The sequence below is a fragment of the Phalaenopsis equestris genome, unplaced genomic scaffold, assembly GCF_001263595.1.
Source record: "Phalaenopsis equestris unplaced genomic scaffold, ASM126359v1 Scaffold000021, whole genome shotgun sequence".
Taxonomy (NCBI): Eukaryota; Viridiplantae; Streptophyta; class Magnoliopsida; order Asparagales; family Orchidaceae; genus Phalaenopsis; species Phalaenopsis equestris.
In genome coordinates, this window is record NW_018164463.1 from 907,271 (window position 1) to 922,446 (window position 15,176).

Genomic DNA, 15,176 nt, shown 5'->3' on the forward strand with positions numbered 1-15,176 from the left:
ATTATATATATATTACTACGAATTTAAGGATATGTTTGAGGCAGCTGCAGCTTATTGGATAATATGTTGATAAATTGATTAAAAATAATCTGCTGATATGTTAGGTACGATGACTATTAGAAATTTTTATTTTCTTAGAAAAGGCAGACCGCTGCCAGAAAGTTGTTACCGCATCTAGATAGATACGGTGTGAAAACTCAGTTTTCAGTGTTTCAAAACGCATAAGCCGCCAAAACGCAATTTACCTAAACAGACGAGGTACATTTTCAAAACGCCACTGCCCCAAATAAGCTGCCCCAAAGGGGCCCTTAATTTTATTTATTGAAATATTACCATTGCTTTGGCTCAGTTAATAATTGCATATATCACATCCATATGATCATCTCAAAATCCTATAATAAATTAATTTATATAAAAATGTTACGTTAGTAATTATTTCATATTTTTATTTTAACCAATCATATAATTAGAAATATAAAATTAAGTCTCTACACAATTGTTTCATGTTTTATTTTATACCAAAACCTCTATTTCCTTAATCTTAATTAGATCGCTTGAAAACAAAATTTAAATAGCATATAGTATACATTTAATGGCATATGTAGGCCCATATATTTGATTACTTTTCCAACAAAATTCCCATCAATTTACATATATGACACCTAAATTTAACTTTTTACATATACCGAAAGCTTTCATACCAGCATTATGTTATCTTTTTATAACACTAAATTCAATGCATGGATAAGATGGCACATGCGTAAAAATTGAAGTTTAGCTGCGACATGTAAATATATACGAATTGAGTGGTCTGTATGAAAATCTTCCTACAAAAATTCAGGCCATGAAAAACCGTACTACAGTAGAGGGATTTTGGTTAACTGTACTTCATAAACACAACTCAACCTTCATGATTTTGGTTAACTGTACTTCATAAACACAACTCAATTACAGTTCAGTAGAAGGAAGAATGGCTGGAAAGATTAAGCAAGATACAATGAGCCTGTAGTCCTTCATGATTATTCATCTCCTTCACTTCTCTTGAGCATCCTCCAAAGGTATCTTCCACTTGCCATATCCCAAAATACCCAGATGCCATCTCCAATAATCTGCAATAGAGTAAGAATGAGCGATTCATCAATTAATATTGTAATCATGATTTCATTTTGTTCTCATAAAGTTGAAATGGTTCAGTGGAAAGAAATCCCTTATAAATATATTAGGAACCACAAAAATCACATATTTAAAAACTTGTTCATCTTATTAATAAGGCCATTTAGTATGCTTTACAAATCATTCTATGAATCATAAAGACATTATGCTACGAGAAATAACAAAGCTTTTTCCATGCGAGTCATAAATTGAAAGTTTGTTGATGCATTTGATGGTCACTATTAACTGAGCTTGTCCGTGCTCAGCTCGAATTCTGCTCGTTAATGAGCAAGATAAAATAATGTTGAGAAGTGAAGCATGAATGAGAGTACCAAGCAGCAGGGAAGAGGCGGCATACCTATGCAAGCCGGGACATTCCCTTGAAATAGTTTTGGTTCCTTGAAATAAGCCGGGACATTCCCGAGCGGCATAGATATGTCGGGTTGTTTCACATTTTAGGTGTAGAGCCGAGCGTGCTGAATGAGCACCCAAGTGGGCCAAGCAGCAGAGAAGAGGCGGCGTACCTACGCCAGTTAGAACATTCACTTGAAATAGTTTTTGGTTTTTTAAATAAGCCAGGGCATTCCCGAATGACATAAATACGTCGACTTGTTTCACATTCTAGGTGTAGAGCATAGCGTGTTGAATACTTATGTCGTGCAGTGAACAAATATTACGTCCGGACTCCGGACGTAAAGATACGTCCGGAGTTCAAAAAAATCACGCCACGTGAAGGAAACAAAAAAAAAAATTATTTTAGCACAAGATACGTCCGGAGTTCAACAAAATCACGCCACGTGAAGGAAACAGAAAAAAAATCGTTTTAGCACAAGGGAATATTCCTCCCGTGTTATTCCACGTTATTCAGGTGTTATTGTGGTAGTATTCATATATTATTGTGTTCTGGGAATATTCCTGGTGTTATAATAATACAATAACACATCAATACCACCACAATAACACCTGAATAACGCAAAATAACACGAGAGAAATATTCATCTGTGCTACTGATACACCTAAAATATATAGTATTTTTATACACATTTTTATACATATTTTTGAGATATTGTGCTTTTATGAAAATATTTGTGTTTTTTTTTCAGGTACAACTAAAAAGATGAAAAAATGCAAAAGGAGTGAAAAATGATCAAATATGAAGCAAAAATGCAAAAATGGTGCAAAAGTATGTTGACGCCTAAGTGTCAGATCCGACGCTTAAGCTTCGGTGAAACAGAGAAGGTCGTGCCTAAGCGTCAGAGGCCCCGCGCTTAAGCGCTAATGATAGTTCCTTGATGGGTTAATTCATTTTGACAAATTTTGAAGGGACATTTGAGGCACCTATTGGCTAAAGAGAGTAGTTATGACCACTAGAAATGAAAATATAGTTAAAAGACATGTGAAATGAGACATCCTTTGGAGAATACATCGAATTTGGACACATTTTGAAGAGATATTAAGACACGTCTTGAAACACTATAAAAAAGAGAGGCATGTGACTTCTCAAGGGTTGCTTCTAGTCTCCTCAAGGGGCACATTTTCTGTCCGGACACCTGACGTACCTCTACGTGCGGTGCAAGTTATTTCTGAGTTATTTTCAGGTTATTTCTCGGTTATTTTTAATAATCCCGAAATAACCCAGAAATAACCCAAAAATAAAGACCGCGGGTTATTTCCGGGTTACGTCTGGATCATGAAAAATAAATAAAAAATAACTCAGGAATACTGCGCCGCACGTAGAGCTAAGTCAGGAGTCCGCACAGAAAATTTTTTGCTCCTCAAGGGCTACTTCTAGTCTCCTCAAGGGCTACTTCTAGATTCTTCTTTGTTGTGATTTCTGAGAGAGACTGTAAGATGCCAACATCTATCTTTATTTTAGTTTTAGTTTCTAGTTTTTGTGAGTTAAAAGTGTTGTAAGAAGAGAAGAGATTCAAATGAACTTCAAGAGTGTGGTGGAGGATTTGATATAAGTTTTTATCTTTTTGTTACTACATTTGGTTTTAATTGAGACTTCTTATTAGTTTGACAATGATTTCTGTTTTTAAACTAAAGTGTGGTTTTTTTTTCTCCATGAATTCTGAGTAGTTTTATTTATCTTTTTCCTTAAAATGATAACTAAAAAAAATATTGGATGAAAGTTGTCGAGAGTATTAATCTTTAATTTTAGAATAAGTTGAGATGATTTAACTCCATGTACTTCATTTATTTCTTGATTTGACCCATCAAGATGTTAAAATTTGTTGTGAGAACATGTAAGAACCGGGATGGTATTGTCTCAGTCAACAATTGAAAAGAATCACATGAGATTGTTTGGATGAGAATGTAATTCATATGATTGAATACAAATAAATAGGGAAATAATCGTTGAAGGGTATATAGTTAGAGGACTTTAAAGTGACAGGTTAAAACCCCCAACTTGGTTTATTGTTTTAGGTTTTGATTCGCGATGTTAGCCCCCAGGTGGAGGAAGTCAAGGGAACTTTAGAGTGAGAGCTGATATCTTCCCTGCCTAACCGGTCTTCAGAACTATTCAAACTTTAAATTAACCAATGTTCTTTATAGCATATCTAGTAAGGGTAAATAATAATATTGCTCCTATTTGACACAACACAATTTTGCATACTTCCACAATAAAATTTTTATACTTGTTACTGATTCATGATAAGGAAAAATATATTCCATATTCAGTACTTCTTATCTTACAAAAACTTGAGTTATCTTTAGAAGTTATCATTTTGTCAAAATATAAAAAAAAAACAAAAAAAAATTGAACTTTAATTACTGAGATAATATATTCAGTTTAAGTAATTGTCTTTTTGAAATAGAAGTTTATTACTTAATAGTGCATATTGTGAAAAATCTCTGCGGGTTCAATATTCATGGCTTTATCAAAAAGTCTTATATTACTTGATAATGATATATATTATTGCGTAATATCTCAATATATATATAAGTTAAAAAGTAGAATTCTTATTTTCTCAAGATCAAGTTTTTGGTGTCGTTGCAAAGTAGGAAAGATAAGTGGAGAATATAATTGCATACATTATTATACTATTACATATAAATAGTCGGGATCAGTTATCGGGCCGGATCACAAGAAAATGAGTTTTTTTTTTGTCAGCTCCACGGGGAGGTGATTCATTGGACTCCAGAATTATCTCTACGTCTGGAGTCCGGACGTAATAATTTTTTGTCGTGTAGCAGCGTGGTTATGTTAAGTGTAGTTATCTACTATAACAGGATTTAATTCCTCAATTAGGACCAGTGAATTTTACTCTCTTGCGTGCCATGTAAATTCTTTTTGGACGTTGTGCTTATACAACGAGCGACAAATTATCGAGAGGAAGGATTTCATGTGATTTTTGTTGTGAGATCAAAAGAGGACTTGGAGCGAAATTGTTATAAGCTCTAGTGGAGCAGAGAGTAAATTTAAGTGGTGTAATTTTCTCCTCTTTCATAATGAAGTTTTTGATGAATGTAACTTTGTAATTTTTTCCCATTCTGAAAATTTTTCATGTTAAATCTTAGTGTGATTTCTGGAATTACTTTAGTGTGAGTTTCTGTTTGATATTTTGTTCTTGATTTCTCAAATTAGTGTGATCATTTTCTTCCACGGTGTGGTTTTAATTGTTAATCGATCTAAGCTCTCAATTTACCATCCCAAAAAGTGATATCAGAGCAGGGGTTTCTTTTCTAAAGACTTTTAATTCGAGTGAGTGTCGATAAAGTGAGGTACAAGGTCGAGAAGTTCAATGAATCAAACTTTGCGTTTTGGAAAATGCTGTACAAAAAAAATTGTATTTGTCACTACAAGGAATCATCAAGAAGTTTAACATAATGACTCTAAAAGAATGTGAAGTGCTGGATAGAACGATATAATATTTGATTCGTCTTTCACCTTCCTCATCTGTTGCATTCAACAAAGTGAATGAAAAAAGCATTGGTGGATTTCAAGGCGGCACTGAAAAAGATATATATAAAACATCTTGGGTCAAATAAAATTTTTCTAATAAAAAAATTATTCAATATGAAGATGGCCAAATGCAGTTCAATGGATAAACACAAACAATTTCATTATTGTGACTAGTCAATTGTGTTATGTGGGTATCAAATTTTATGATAAGGTCGAGAAATTGTTAATTTTGTCTTCATTGCCAAAGGGTATGATGGAGACTGGTTACAACTGTAACTTTCAGGTAATATGACGTTGAACTTCGGTAACATCATGAGTTATTGTTTAAAGAAGAAATTCACAGAAAAACAATGAATGATGAATCTTTAGATTTTTGAGTTGAACATTGAAAACGGGAGAAGAAATCTGGACAATAATACAAATAGAGACACATTCAAGTTCAGAAAAGGAAAGTCCAGGTCAAACAGAGAAAATGGTAGAGGAAAATGCTAAAATTATGGAAGAAAGTTCATTTCAAGAACAATTGTAAAGCTCCAAGAAAGATTGGTGGTGGAGAACAAGAAAAAAATCTCTCTACAAATATCTTCATAGGAGAAATACAAGGTGCTCCCTGATTTTATCCCTAATAACTATTGAATTTTGGACAGTAGATCCAGATGCCTCTTTTCATGCATGCCCTAGCAAAATTTTTTTTAAAAATAACAGTCAGAGTGATCTAGAGAAGGTTTATTTGTGAGATAACAATGTATGCAGTATCGTAAAAAAGGGTGATGTTGATATAAAGTTGTCTAATGACATAGTCCAAAAGCTCAATGAAGTAAGACATGTTCCAAATCTGAAGAGAAATCTAATCTCAGTAAATCAACTGATAAATTATGGTACGTGAATACTATCACAAGTGATTTGTAAAATGTAACCATGAGGCAATAGTGATGGTTGCAGACAACATTGAAGATACTATTTACCAAATCAATAATATTTCAAAATTCATTGATGTGGTTAAAATTAAGGTTGATGCAAGCCTTTTGCGCCGCAGGCATGGTTTAGAAAAGCAGACCAAACCGACCGGTTCAACGGTTTGATCGTGAATCGGCTAGTGGTGTGGTTTGGGTTGGCTTAATAACCGCCTATGCATTGAATCAGATTGAACTGGTTTGAACCGGCCTGGAACCAAAAAAAATTGACGGGTTTAACCTTTAAATCAGCTACAACAAATATTAGTATTTTATATCAAAGATGGAAAGCCCATGTGTTGAACTTGGTAGCAAAGAAAGATTTATATCTCGAGCAGATGGATATAAACAACCTTTTAACATGAAGATTAAGAAGGGAAACTATACATAGTGCAACCACATGATTACGAGGTTCTAGTTAAAGAAGATTTAGTTTGCAGACTGATGAAAAACCTCAATGGCTTGAAGCAAACACTGAGACAATGGTACAAAAAATTTGATAAGTTCAAGTTCGACAACCAGACAGAACATTGTTGCTTCATAAAAAAACTTTAATAAAATTTAATGATTGTTATATCTTGCTCCTTTTGTATTTGGACGACATGCTATATAGAGATGATTAGGGACTTGAAGAAGAAATTATCAAAAGAATTTGGGATGATAGATTTAGATTCAACTAAGAAGATCTCCGAGATAAGAATCAACAGAGATAGGAGTGTAGGAACAGTCAATTTGTCTCAGACATAATATATTGAGAAAAGCCTACTGAGGTTCAACCTGAATGAGGCAAAATCAATTTGCACACCCTTTGATAATCATTTTAAACTATCTAAGCAACTATCACCTAACTATGAAGTAGAGCAAACACATATGGAGAGAACTTCATATGCTTCAGCAGTTGGATATTTGATCAATATTGCATATGCAGAAAAGTGGTCAACAAGTACATGGGCAATCCAGACAAACGCCATCGGGAGGCGGTGAAGTGGATGTTCAGGTATTTGATGGGAACGATCAACATGACACTTTGATTTGGAAGTATAGGGATCAATCTACATGAATTTGTAGATTCAGATCTAGCAGGAGATTTGGTTGGTAGAAGAAATACAACAAAATATATCTTTTTCACTTGGGAGACCACAACTGTGAGTTGGGTTTTCAGGCTGTAGAAAGTTATTGCACTTTTAATTACAAAAGCCCAATACATTGCTATCACTGAGACTAGCAAAGAGACGATTTGATTACGGGATTTTATGACAAAATTATGCAAGAAATAGGAGATTAAAGAACTTCATAGTTATAGTACGAGTGTTATTCATCTTGTTAAAAATGTCATTTTTCATGTAAGGATAAAAAACATATTCAGCTGAGGTATCCCTTTATATGCTCACCTAGAAGATGTACAGTTATTCTTGGAAAAGATACACACAAATCAAAATTCTATAGATATGTTGATAAAGTGGTGACTATCAAGATACTGGAGCTATGCTTGGCTTTAGTTAAGAGTCAGGAAAGGTAGATATCAGAGGAGAGTCACACAATGGTAAATGATTATGAAGATAGTACAAATAAAGATAAATATTTCAAAGACAGGTGTTGAGTGTTATCAGTCTCTACGGAGGAGATTGTTGAGAAGTGGAACCTAAAGGAGCACTTAGGAGCGACAAGCAGCAAGATGCGGCGTACCTATGCCATACCAACATAGTTATGCCAGCAAGGACATTCCAGGGAGACATAGGTACACAAGTTTGTTTCACGTTCCAGGTGTGTGGTCGAGCTTGCAGAATAATTATGTTGTGGAGTGATATGGTTACGCTAAGTGCAGTTATCTCCATTAACAAGATTTAATCCCTCGATTTAGAGTAGTGAATTTTACTCTCTTGCGCGAGATGTAATTTCTTCTTCCACGGTGTGCTTGTGCAAAAGATAGTCAAGAAGGTGGATTTCATATGAGATCTATTGTGACCAAGAGATGTCCTGGAGCAAATTGTTGTAAGTTCTAGTGGAGTAGAGAGTGAATTCAAGTGGTTTAATTTCTATCTTTTACTCTTTTATAGTAATTTTTTTTGTGCGATTTGGCTTCGTGATTTTTTCCCATTCTCTGGTTTTTTCACGTTGAATCTTGGTGTGTTTTTCGGAATTACCTTTTTGTGCGTTTCTGTTTGATATTTTGTTCCATATTTCTCAAATTTGTGTGATCCTTTTTTCTGTAGAGTGGTTTTGATCGTCAATCAATCGAAGCCCTTTGTTTCCCATCCCAACAAATAAACCCATGTTTTTTAGATGGTAACAAACTTGAGCTCTAAAATAGCACAACTCCATCGAGTTAGGTTCATCTACACCCCTGATATTTGTAAATATCAAACATTTCATCTAATCAAATTGATAAAGCAATTTCATTAACAACTCAAATTTTATTTTTTAAAATTTATTTAATGGCTAAAACAAATGACCAGAAACAAAATCATAAGCATCATCAATCTTAATAAAGAGTCATTTGGTTTATTCCACATATGAAACGTTTAGGAAAATGATAACTTGATTTTTAATAGTTTTGCATGTGAAAATAAAGTTATAAAATATGAAAATAACTGCAATTAAATTTGTCTCTGCCTTGAAGCAAACAAATGAGCTCTAATTGGTATTAAATTGTTTAAATGAATAGCATTGAACCAAATGGATAGGTGACACTATCATTGGGACCGCAAAAGTTCCTATTTAGGGTCCGTTTGAGACAGCTTATATGTGCAGGCGGCGTTTTTAAAACACCGTCATACTGTTTGGTTCACTCGTTTCACTAGATTATCCGAAACTGTGTTTGGGTTTCTACACCGCGTTTCAGGATAAACTGCTTATCCTGAAATGCACAAACTGCCCCAAACTTATCTTTAATCAAACATTTATTTCAAATCAATATGCATTTCAAAGCAACTTCCGTTTAGGGCAGCTTAAAATAACAGGCGCGTTTTTGATAACCCAGACCTTCTGTTTGTTTTAGGCGCGTTTTTAAAACCGCTGTTCCGAATTTGTGAATAGTATCGCCCGCGGGGTCATCCCCGCGTCCTACCGAATTACTCGGCTGCCCTGCCATAAGGAATCGCGATCGAGCTCGGAATGCGGAAGAGAATTGCTCGCAGCGTAGTAGTACTGGTAGGTGTCGGGGCTCCCCGGCGATTTTCTTAACGTGATGAGTAGCCCTCTCGATTTCGAGGTGGAGGAACTGCATCTCAATACTCCACCCGTTGTAAAGGTTTTGTTTAACCTTAGCTTTCGGTCTGCCATTGTCGCTCCTTTCCCATCTCTCTCTTACGTGGGTTTCTTGACAGTACCAGAGAACTGGACACTAGCTTGAGTCTAGGGCCAATTCCCGCACCTTCCTGTAAATTACAAGAAGTTAGGATTCTTGCTTTCGTTTCTCTCATGGAGTTGTTTAGTACTTACAGTCAAACGAATTTCATATGATTGGCTGCACATAGCTACTGAAACTTGATGCTGGCATTTGGTTATTGTCATCACATTGCTATCAACGGATGTTTAATTTGTTAAGCTTATTTTTTTGTCAAATATGGTTTTAATTTCAATTTGTTTCAAAATGGGTGACATATACTACAGCCGTCATTTATGAAAGAAGTTGTAAATGGGCCTTGCCTCTAGGTTAGACTACCCAAATCTATGGTGGCTTAGGTTCTTAGTAGTTGCACTTAATGGCAGTGAAATCTTTGGTTGATGGTCCAGAATATAACATATCATTGGTGCATCATAAGGATATCGTTGATTATGAATGAAACTTTCAACAAGTGGATTTGCATGAACAACAAGTGGATTTGCATGAATAATTGTGAGAATATTAATTGCCTCTTGTTAAAGATGTGACAAAATAGGTGGCACTGCCTGCAATCTTTACATCTGTTGTACTCAATAGGAGTGTTTGAAGACCAAGTACTCATGAACAATGAAGTGTGGGGGGAGGGGCAATTTTGAGAAGTTTTGATCTTCTCAGATGATTTGTGCATGTGCATGAACAAATGCATGCTAGCATAATGGAAGCCATTAGTAGGTTGCTTGTTCATGGTCAACTCGAGTGAATTTTTAGAATATTGCGAAAGGTAGTGTTGATTGCCACCCCTACAGCGGGCTTCTCATAAACATGCCTGAAGTGTCAAATTAGGCTATATTTTGCTACTTTTAGGTGGGCTTGAGATGTGTACATGAGATAAAATTTGTGCTTGATCAAATAGAGATTTTCATGATCTTAATATTTCTTTCTTATTTTTGTTGTCATTATTGATGAGTTCAAATATATATTTCTTGTTTAGACATCGTCTCTGATTAGCTTCTTGATATGGAACAATATTTGATGTTGAGGCGTTACAGTATTGTTACAAACAACAATACTGTGCAGTGCCAGAATGACCATTTATCAAAAAAAAAAAAAACTGCAAATCAAATATTTTTCAAACGCACAAACCAAACAGCTAAACAACTTATCCAGAGGAGGGACAAAATTGTCATTTATCAAGAAACAACTGCAAATCAGTTGTTTTCCAAACTCACAAACCAAACAGTCAAACAATTTATCAGGATAAGCTGTTTATCTGAATAAGCTGGATAAGCCGCAGCTGTCCCAAACAGACCCTAAGAGGAACTCAATAACTACTATTTTTTACTCTAAGTTAATCAAATTATAGACAGTGCACTCTAAACCATGTAGATGTTGCATATAAGATTTAATTTGGCATCATAAAACATATATATCAAGGCTATGTAGATTAAAAAATAAGGTGCCCACAATTCTATTTGATTTGAATGTGACTCAGCCTGACCCGAATCGCCCAGCTGCCCTCTATCTCCTGTGGCCATAGGCCATACATGAAGAGATAATGGAAGAGATGTAAGTTGTTTCTCTTCTGTGATGGATGGTTAGGGGGCCATTAAAACAGCGTTGGGTTAGTCTCACGAAGAGCGATGCATTGGTAGACTCCATTCACTCTATTAACCAATCATTATCGTAAATTTCTTTGTAAAATGATGAGACATTATCATCATCTTCTAACATCCCAAATTTATAAAGAACAAACTCTCTCAAAAATATTATGTCCAATATGATTATCAAAACTTTCATTTGTGAGCACCAATGCACTCATGGCTTTGAGATTGACAAGATGATATATTCATATTGTCAATCAGATATAGTAGTTGCCAATAAATCACCATTGGTGGATTGTGTAGCCTTCTACTTGAGTCTATGCAAGTTTGGGCGGACCAACTTGGTTAGTTTAAAGATATTATCATTCAATTATAAACATGTGAGGGTATGATCAACATCATCTATTATTGAAAAATAGAAGGAATACTTTTTATAAGGCTAGAATGTCTACACAAAAAATATAAGGGGCATTTACATAACATATCATGTATTTACATATCTAACAACTAAACATTCATATTTATATGCATACCACTCAAACCTTTAACATGACATAAAAAATACCACCATTCCTATCTTTTTAGAAGTAAAATAAACCTTTTCAACAACTATTTTGAGTGCAAGGATTTTAACACCCGTTGTTGGAACATCTTCATCAATGACAAACAAGTGCGATGCCTAAAACATTATTGTTGGGGCAGCCTCAATCTCTAATGGAACTTTAAACACTCTCAAGTCACATAAATAAGTTGTCCTGCCCCTTTAAGAAGCAAGATGATAACTTCTTATTACACTTAGTAGACTAAAATGTCGAAAGGACAATCAAATAAAATTATCAGATATGATGGTCATCAGATGATAGCTTCTTATTACGCTTACTAGACATAAAAGTGTGACTTATCCGCCAGAACGAATCCTTAGAAAAATGATGATCATCTCTTTTCTAACTTAATGTAGTAAATCAACAAAAATAAAGTTGATAGCGCAAAGAAGACCTTCCAATCTTCTTTTCAATATTGATAAGGTTATTAATAAAACATGTAAAAAATTCAATTCAAAACTAAAATCAAATGGTTTCACTTGATATCATATTTTTACCATAAAAAATAGAACCACTTAAAATAGTCATCATTTGACCAATAAAATTGTCTTTAACATGATGCTAGCTGAAGCAAAGCCTACCATAAAATCATTATAACTGATCTCTTTAAAGCCTTTAAAACTCAAACAGCAAAACCTTAAAAAATGTATAGAGTTGGCATAACTATAATTCGCTAGCTCATGCCACAGCTTAGCATGCCATGCAGTTTTTTATTGCATCAAGGCCGATCTCACTTTTACATAAAATAATACTAACATCTAGATAACATTGAATAAAATAATCCCTCGTATTTTCACAAATAGTTTGGAAAAAGATTATTGTCAAATATTGGAAATCCGAATTATAGATTCAGATACATGCTCCTTTGATTGCCTGATGTCTGAAAACGATGTTAAGAAAAATCTTCAAAAATGATGAATTTTGTTAGATGACATCATTGGTTGGTTGAAATTAGACTTATTTAGCAAGTTTAGGGCTGTTTGGGGTAGCTTATAAGTGTGGGGGCATTTTTGAAAACGCAGCGGTACCATTTGAATCGCGAGTTTTGCCCTTTTATCCGAAAACACGGTTCTATTTTTACACTAAACGCAGACCGCGGGTCGCACCCCACGGTCGAACCCCACGGTCGACCTGCGGGCCACGTTTCAGGATAAGAAGTTCCTTATCCTGAAACATTGTGAAACGCACAAGCTGCCCCAAACGCACTCTTAATCTTTATAAACACCTCATGGTCTTTAAAAAATAAAAATTTGGAAACATAATCATCAATTTCTGAAACATATTTGTATGACCAGGCAACCAAACAACCCCTAAGCACAAAATGAAAACGGGCTGGTGAATAGAAAACTCGATCCAGCGCTAAATTTTATACTCCACAAAACTCCACAAAAATCCTGAAATACCTACGAATAAAAAATCCTCCATAAGGAAAAAACTCACCCTTCGAAATTGAAAGCCGCCATGCTCCTTCGATCTGCCTTCAGAATGCGCTTCCCCATCAGGAACTTCCAAGACAGCGCAAGGAGAGGGTGAGTGGATTGACTTCCAGGCGAAGAATCCAGCAAGCGTGGCCGAGAGGAACATGAGAATGAAGCGGAGGGGACACATCGCCGGAGGTTTCGCCGATCCCTGCCGCCGGATTAAGATGAGATGAAGAAGAGCTGGTGGACGACCAGGAAGGATAAATAAAAAATAATTGGGACAATTATTGCATCCAAATAAAAAAAATATTTTTTTCTAAAGGCATGACCCGCCCTGAATACGTCGAACTTGCTTGAAATGCTTCGAAAAAGGCATAATAATTACAATACATATTTATAAGATTAAATATGTAAATTACGATTAAATAAAATAATTTAAATTATAAAATCATCATATTTAAAAAAATAAAATTCTATAAACCATAATATATTACTATTAGCAGATTACTTATAAAAATAAATATATTACGTACAAACCACCCAATGTTTTCGTTTTACCTGGCCCGAAAAAGCCCGATATTTCAAAGAATAAATATTTTTTTTTCGGAAGCTGTTTTATTTTGATGTTTTTGGTGACGATAAAATCACAATAAAATCGTAATAACACCAGCGCCGAAAACACACCAATACAAAGTGGGTTACCTCAAGAAACACTCGAATAAAGTCGTAATAACAGTCGAATAACATATCAACAACACCACAATAATAGTGGATTACTTCAAGTAACACGTGAATAATATCGCAATAATACTCGAATAGCACATCAATAACGTTGCAATAACACATCAATAACTCCACAATAACACATCAATAACAGATCAATATTATTGATATGTTATTTGAGTATAATTAATTAAAATTTTTTAAATAAAAAACTATAATATTTTAAAATTTAAATCCTATATAAAATAATATATAACAAATTATTATTAATAATAAAATTATCATATTTTAAAAAAATTAAATAGAATTAATTGTATTATATATCATATTATTAATAATAATAAATTACTACTAGTCTATCCAACTTGAATCAGCCCGATGCTTCGACTTAACGGCATGTTATCAGCGGCAACAGTTTTATTTAGTGTTATTTGAGTAAATTTGAAGTATTATTGTGATATTATTGTTGTGTTATTATTACTGAAAACACACAAATAAAATGATTGCTTCAGAAAACATGTCGTTAGTATTACCTAGGTAATATGTATCGTCCCCTAGGCCCGACTGACATGTGTCAGCAGCTCGTGGCACGATCCCTGTCATGCATGTCGGCTAACATGACATTCACCATGTTAGCAGCGCTGAGGCACCATTAATTAGTGCTTATGTGTCATGCCAAACAATAAATTTTGGTACATGTCGAGATACGATGGGAATAGTAGTTGGTCAACTAATGTGGTACATTCCATGCCCTTAGTGTTGTGGCCTAGCAATACGGTATCAAACCAACTTTTTTTTTCCTTTAAAAGGGATAACTTGAGGCTGCTTAAGGGTTGAAAATTTTCTCTTCTCCTTTCAACTCCCTTAGAGTTGGAAAATATTTACGTGCTTCATATGCACAAAGAACTGCGTGCATAATCCGTTTATTTGTGAGGTATTAGAGGGTTATATCGGTGTTATTAGGGTTAATACCCCTAATAACCTCACAAAACCTTCGAATGACAACAAAAAATATGAGCGCGAATCACAGAAGGTATTGATAGATTATTGAGAAGTTATTGAAATGTTATTGAGGTTAATACCACCAATAACCTTTCAATAACCCCCAATAACTGAGTTATTGGAAGGTTATTAGTGGCAGTCGCATGCAGTTCTGCGTGCGTGCGTATGACGTACGTAAATAGCGCTCCTTAGAGTGACCCGAGAGTGCTTGGAGTGTGCGAGCTTCCCTCCATATTATTGTAATCTCCTTCCCCTAGGGCTGGATTTTTGGAATCCAAGCCGACCTCTTACCTCCTTGAGCACTAAGAGTTTTCCTTTGGTGAGCCTCTCCCTCCTTGATTTAGGTGAGTAGGGTTGTCAAAACTGCTCGTTGTTCGCGAACAGTTCGCCTAATTAAGAAGCTCGTGTTCGGCTCGTTAATTTTGTTCAATAAGTTAACGAGCCGAACACGAACAAAGATGTGTTCGTTCGTGTTCGGCTCGTTTTG

General features: G+C 34.8%; 1 protein-coding gene across 1 annotated transcript; it reads right to left on the minus strand.

Annotated features, from left to right (window-relative positions):
• Window positions 1-919: 919 nt before the first annotated feature.
• On the minus strand, window positions 920-13,309 carry LOC110018393. The gene is made up of 2 exons (XM_020715693.1): window positions 12,984-13,309; window positions 920-1,109 (listed from the first exon to the last, which is right to left on the minus strand). Exons 1-2 carry the CDS (start codon window positions 13,149-13,151, stop codon window positions 1,020-1,022), a joined length of 258 nt encoding a protein of 85 aa, XP_020571352.1. The 5' UTR covers window positions 13,152-13,309; the 3' UTR covers window positions 920-1,019.
• Window positions 13,310-15,176: the final 1,867 nt, after the last annotated feature.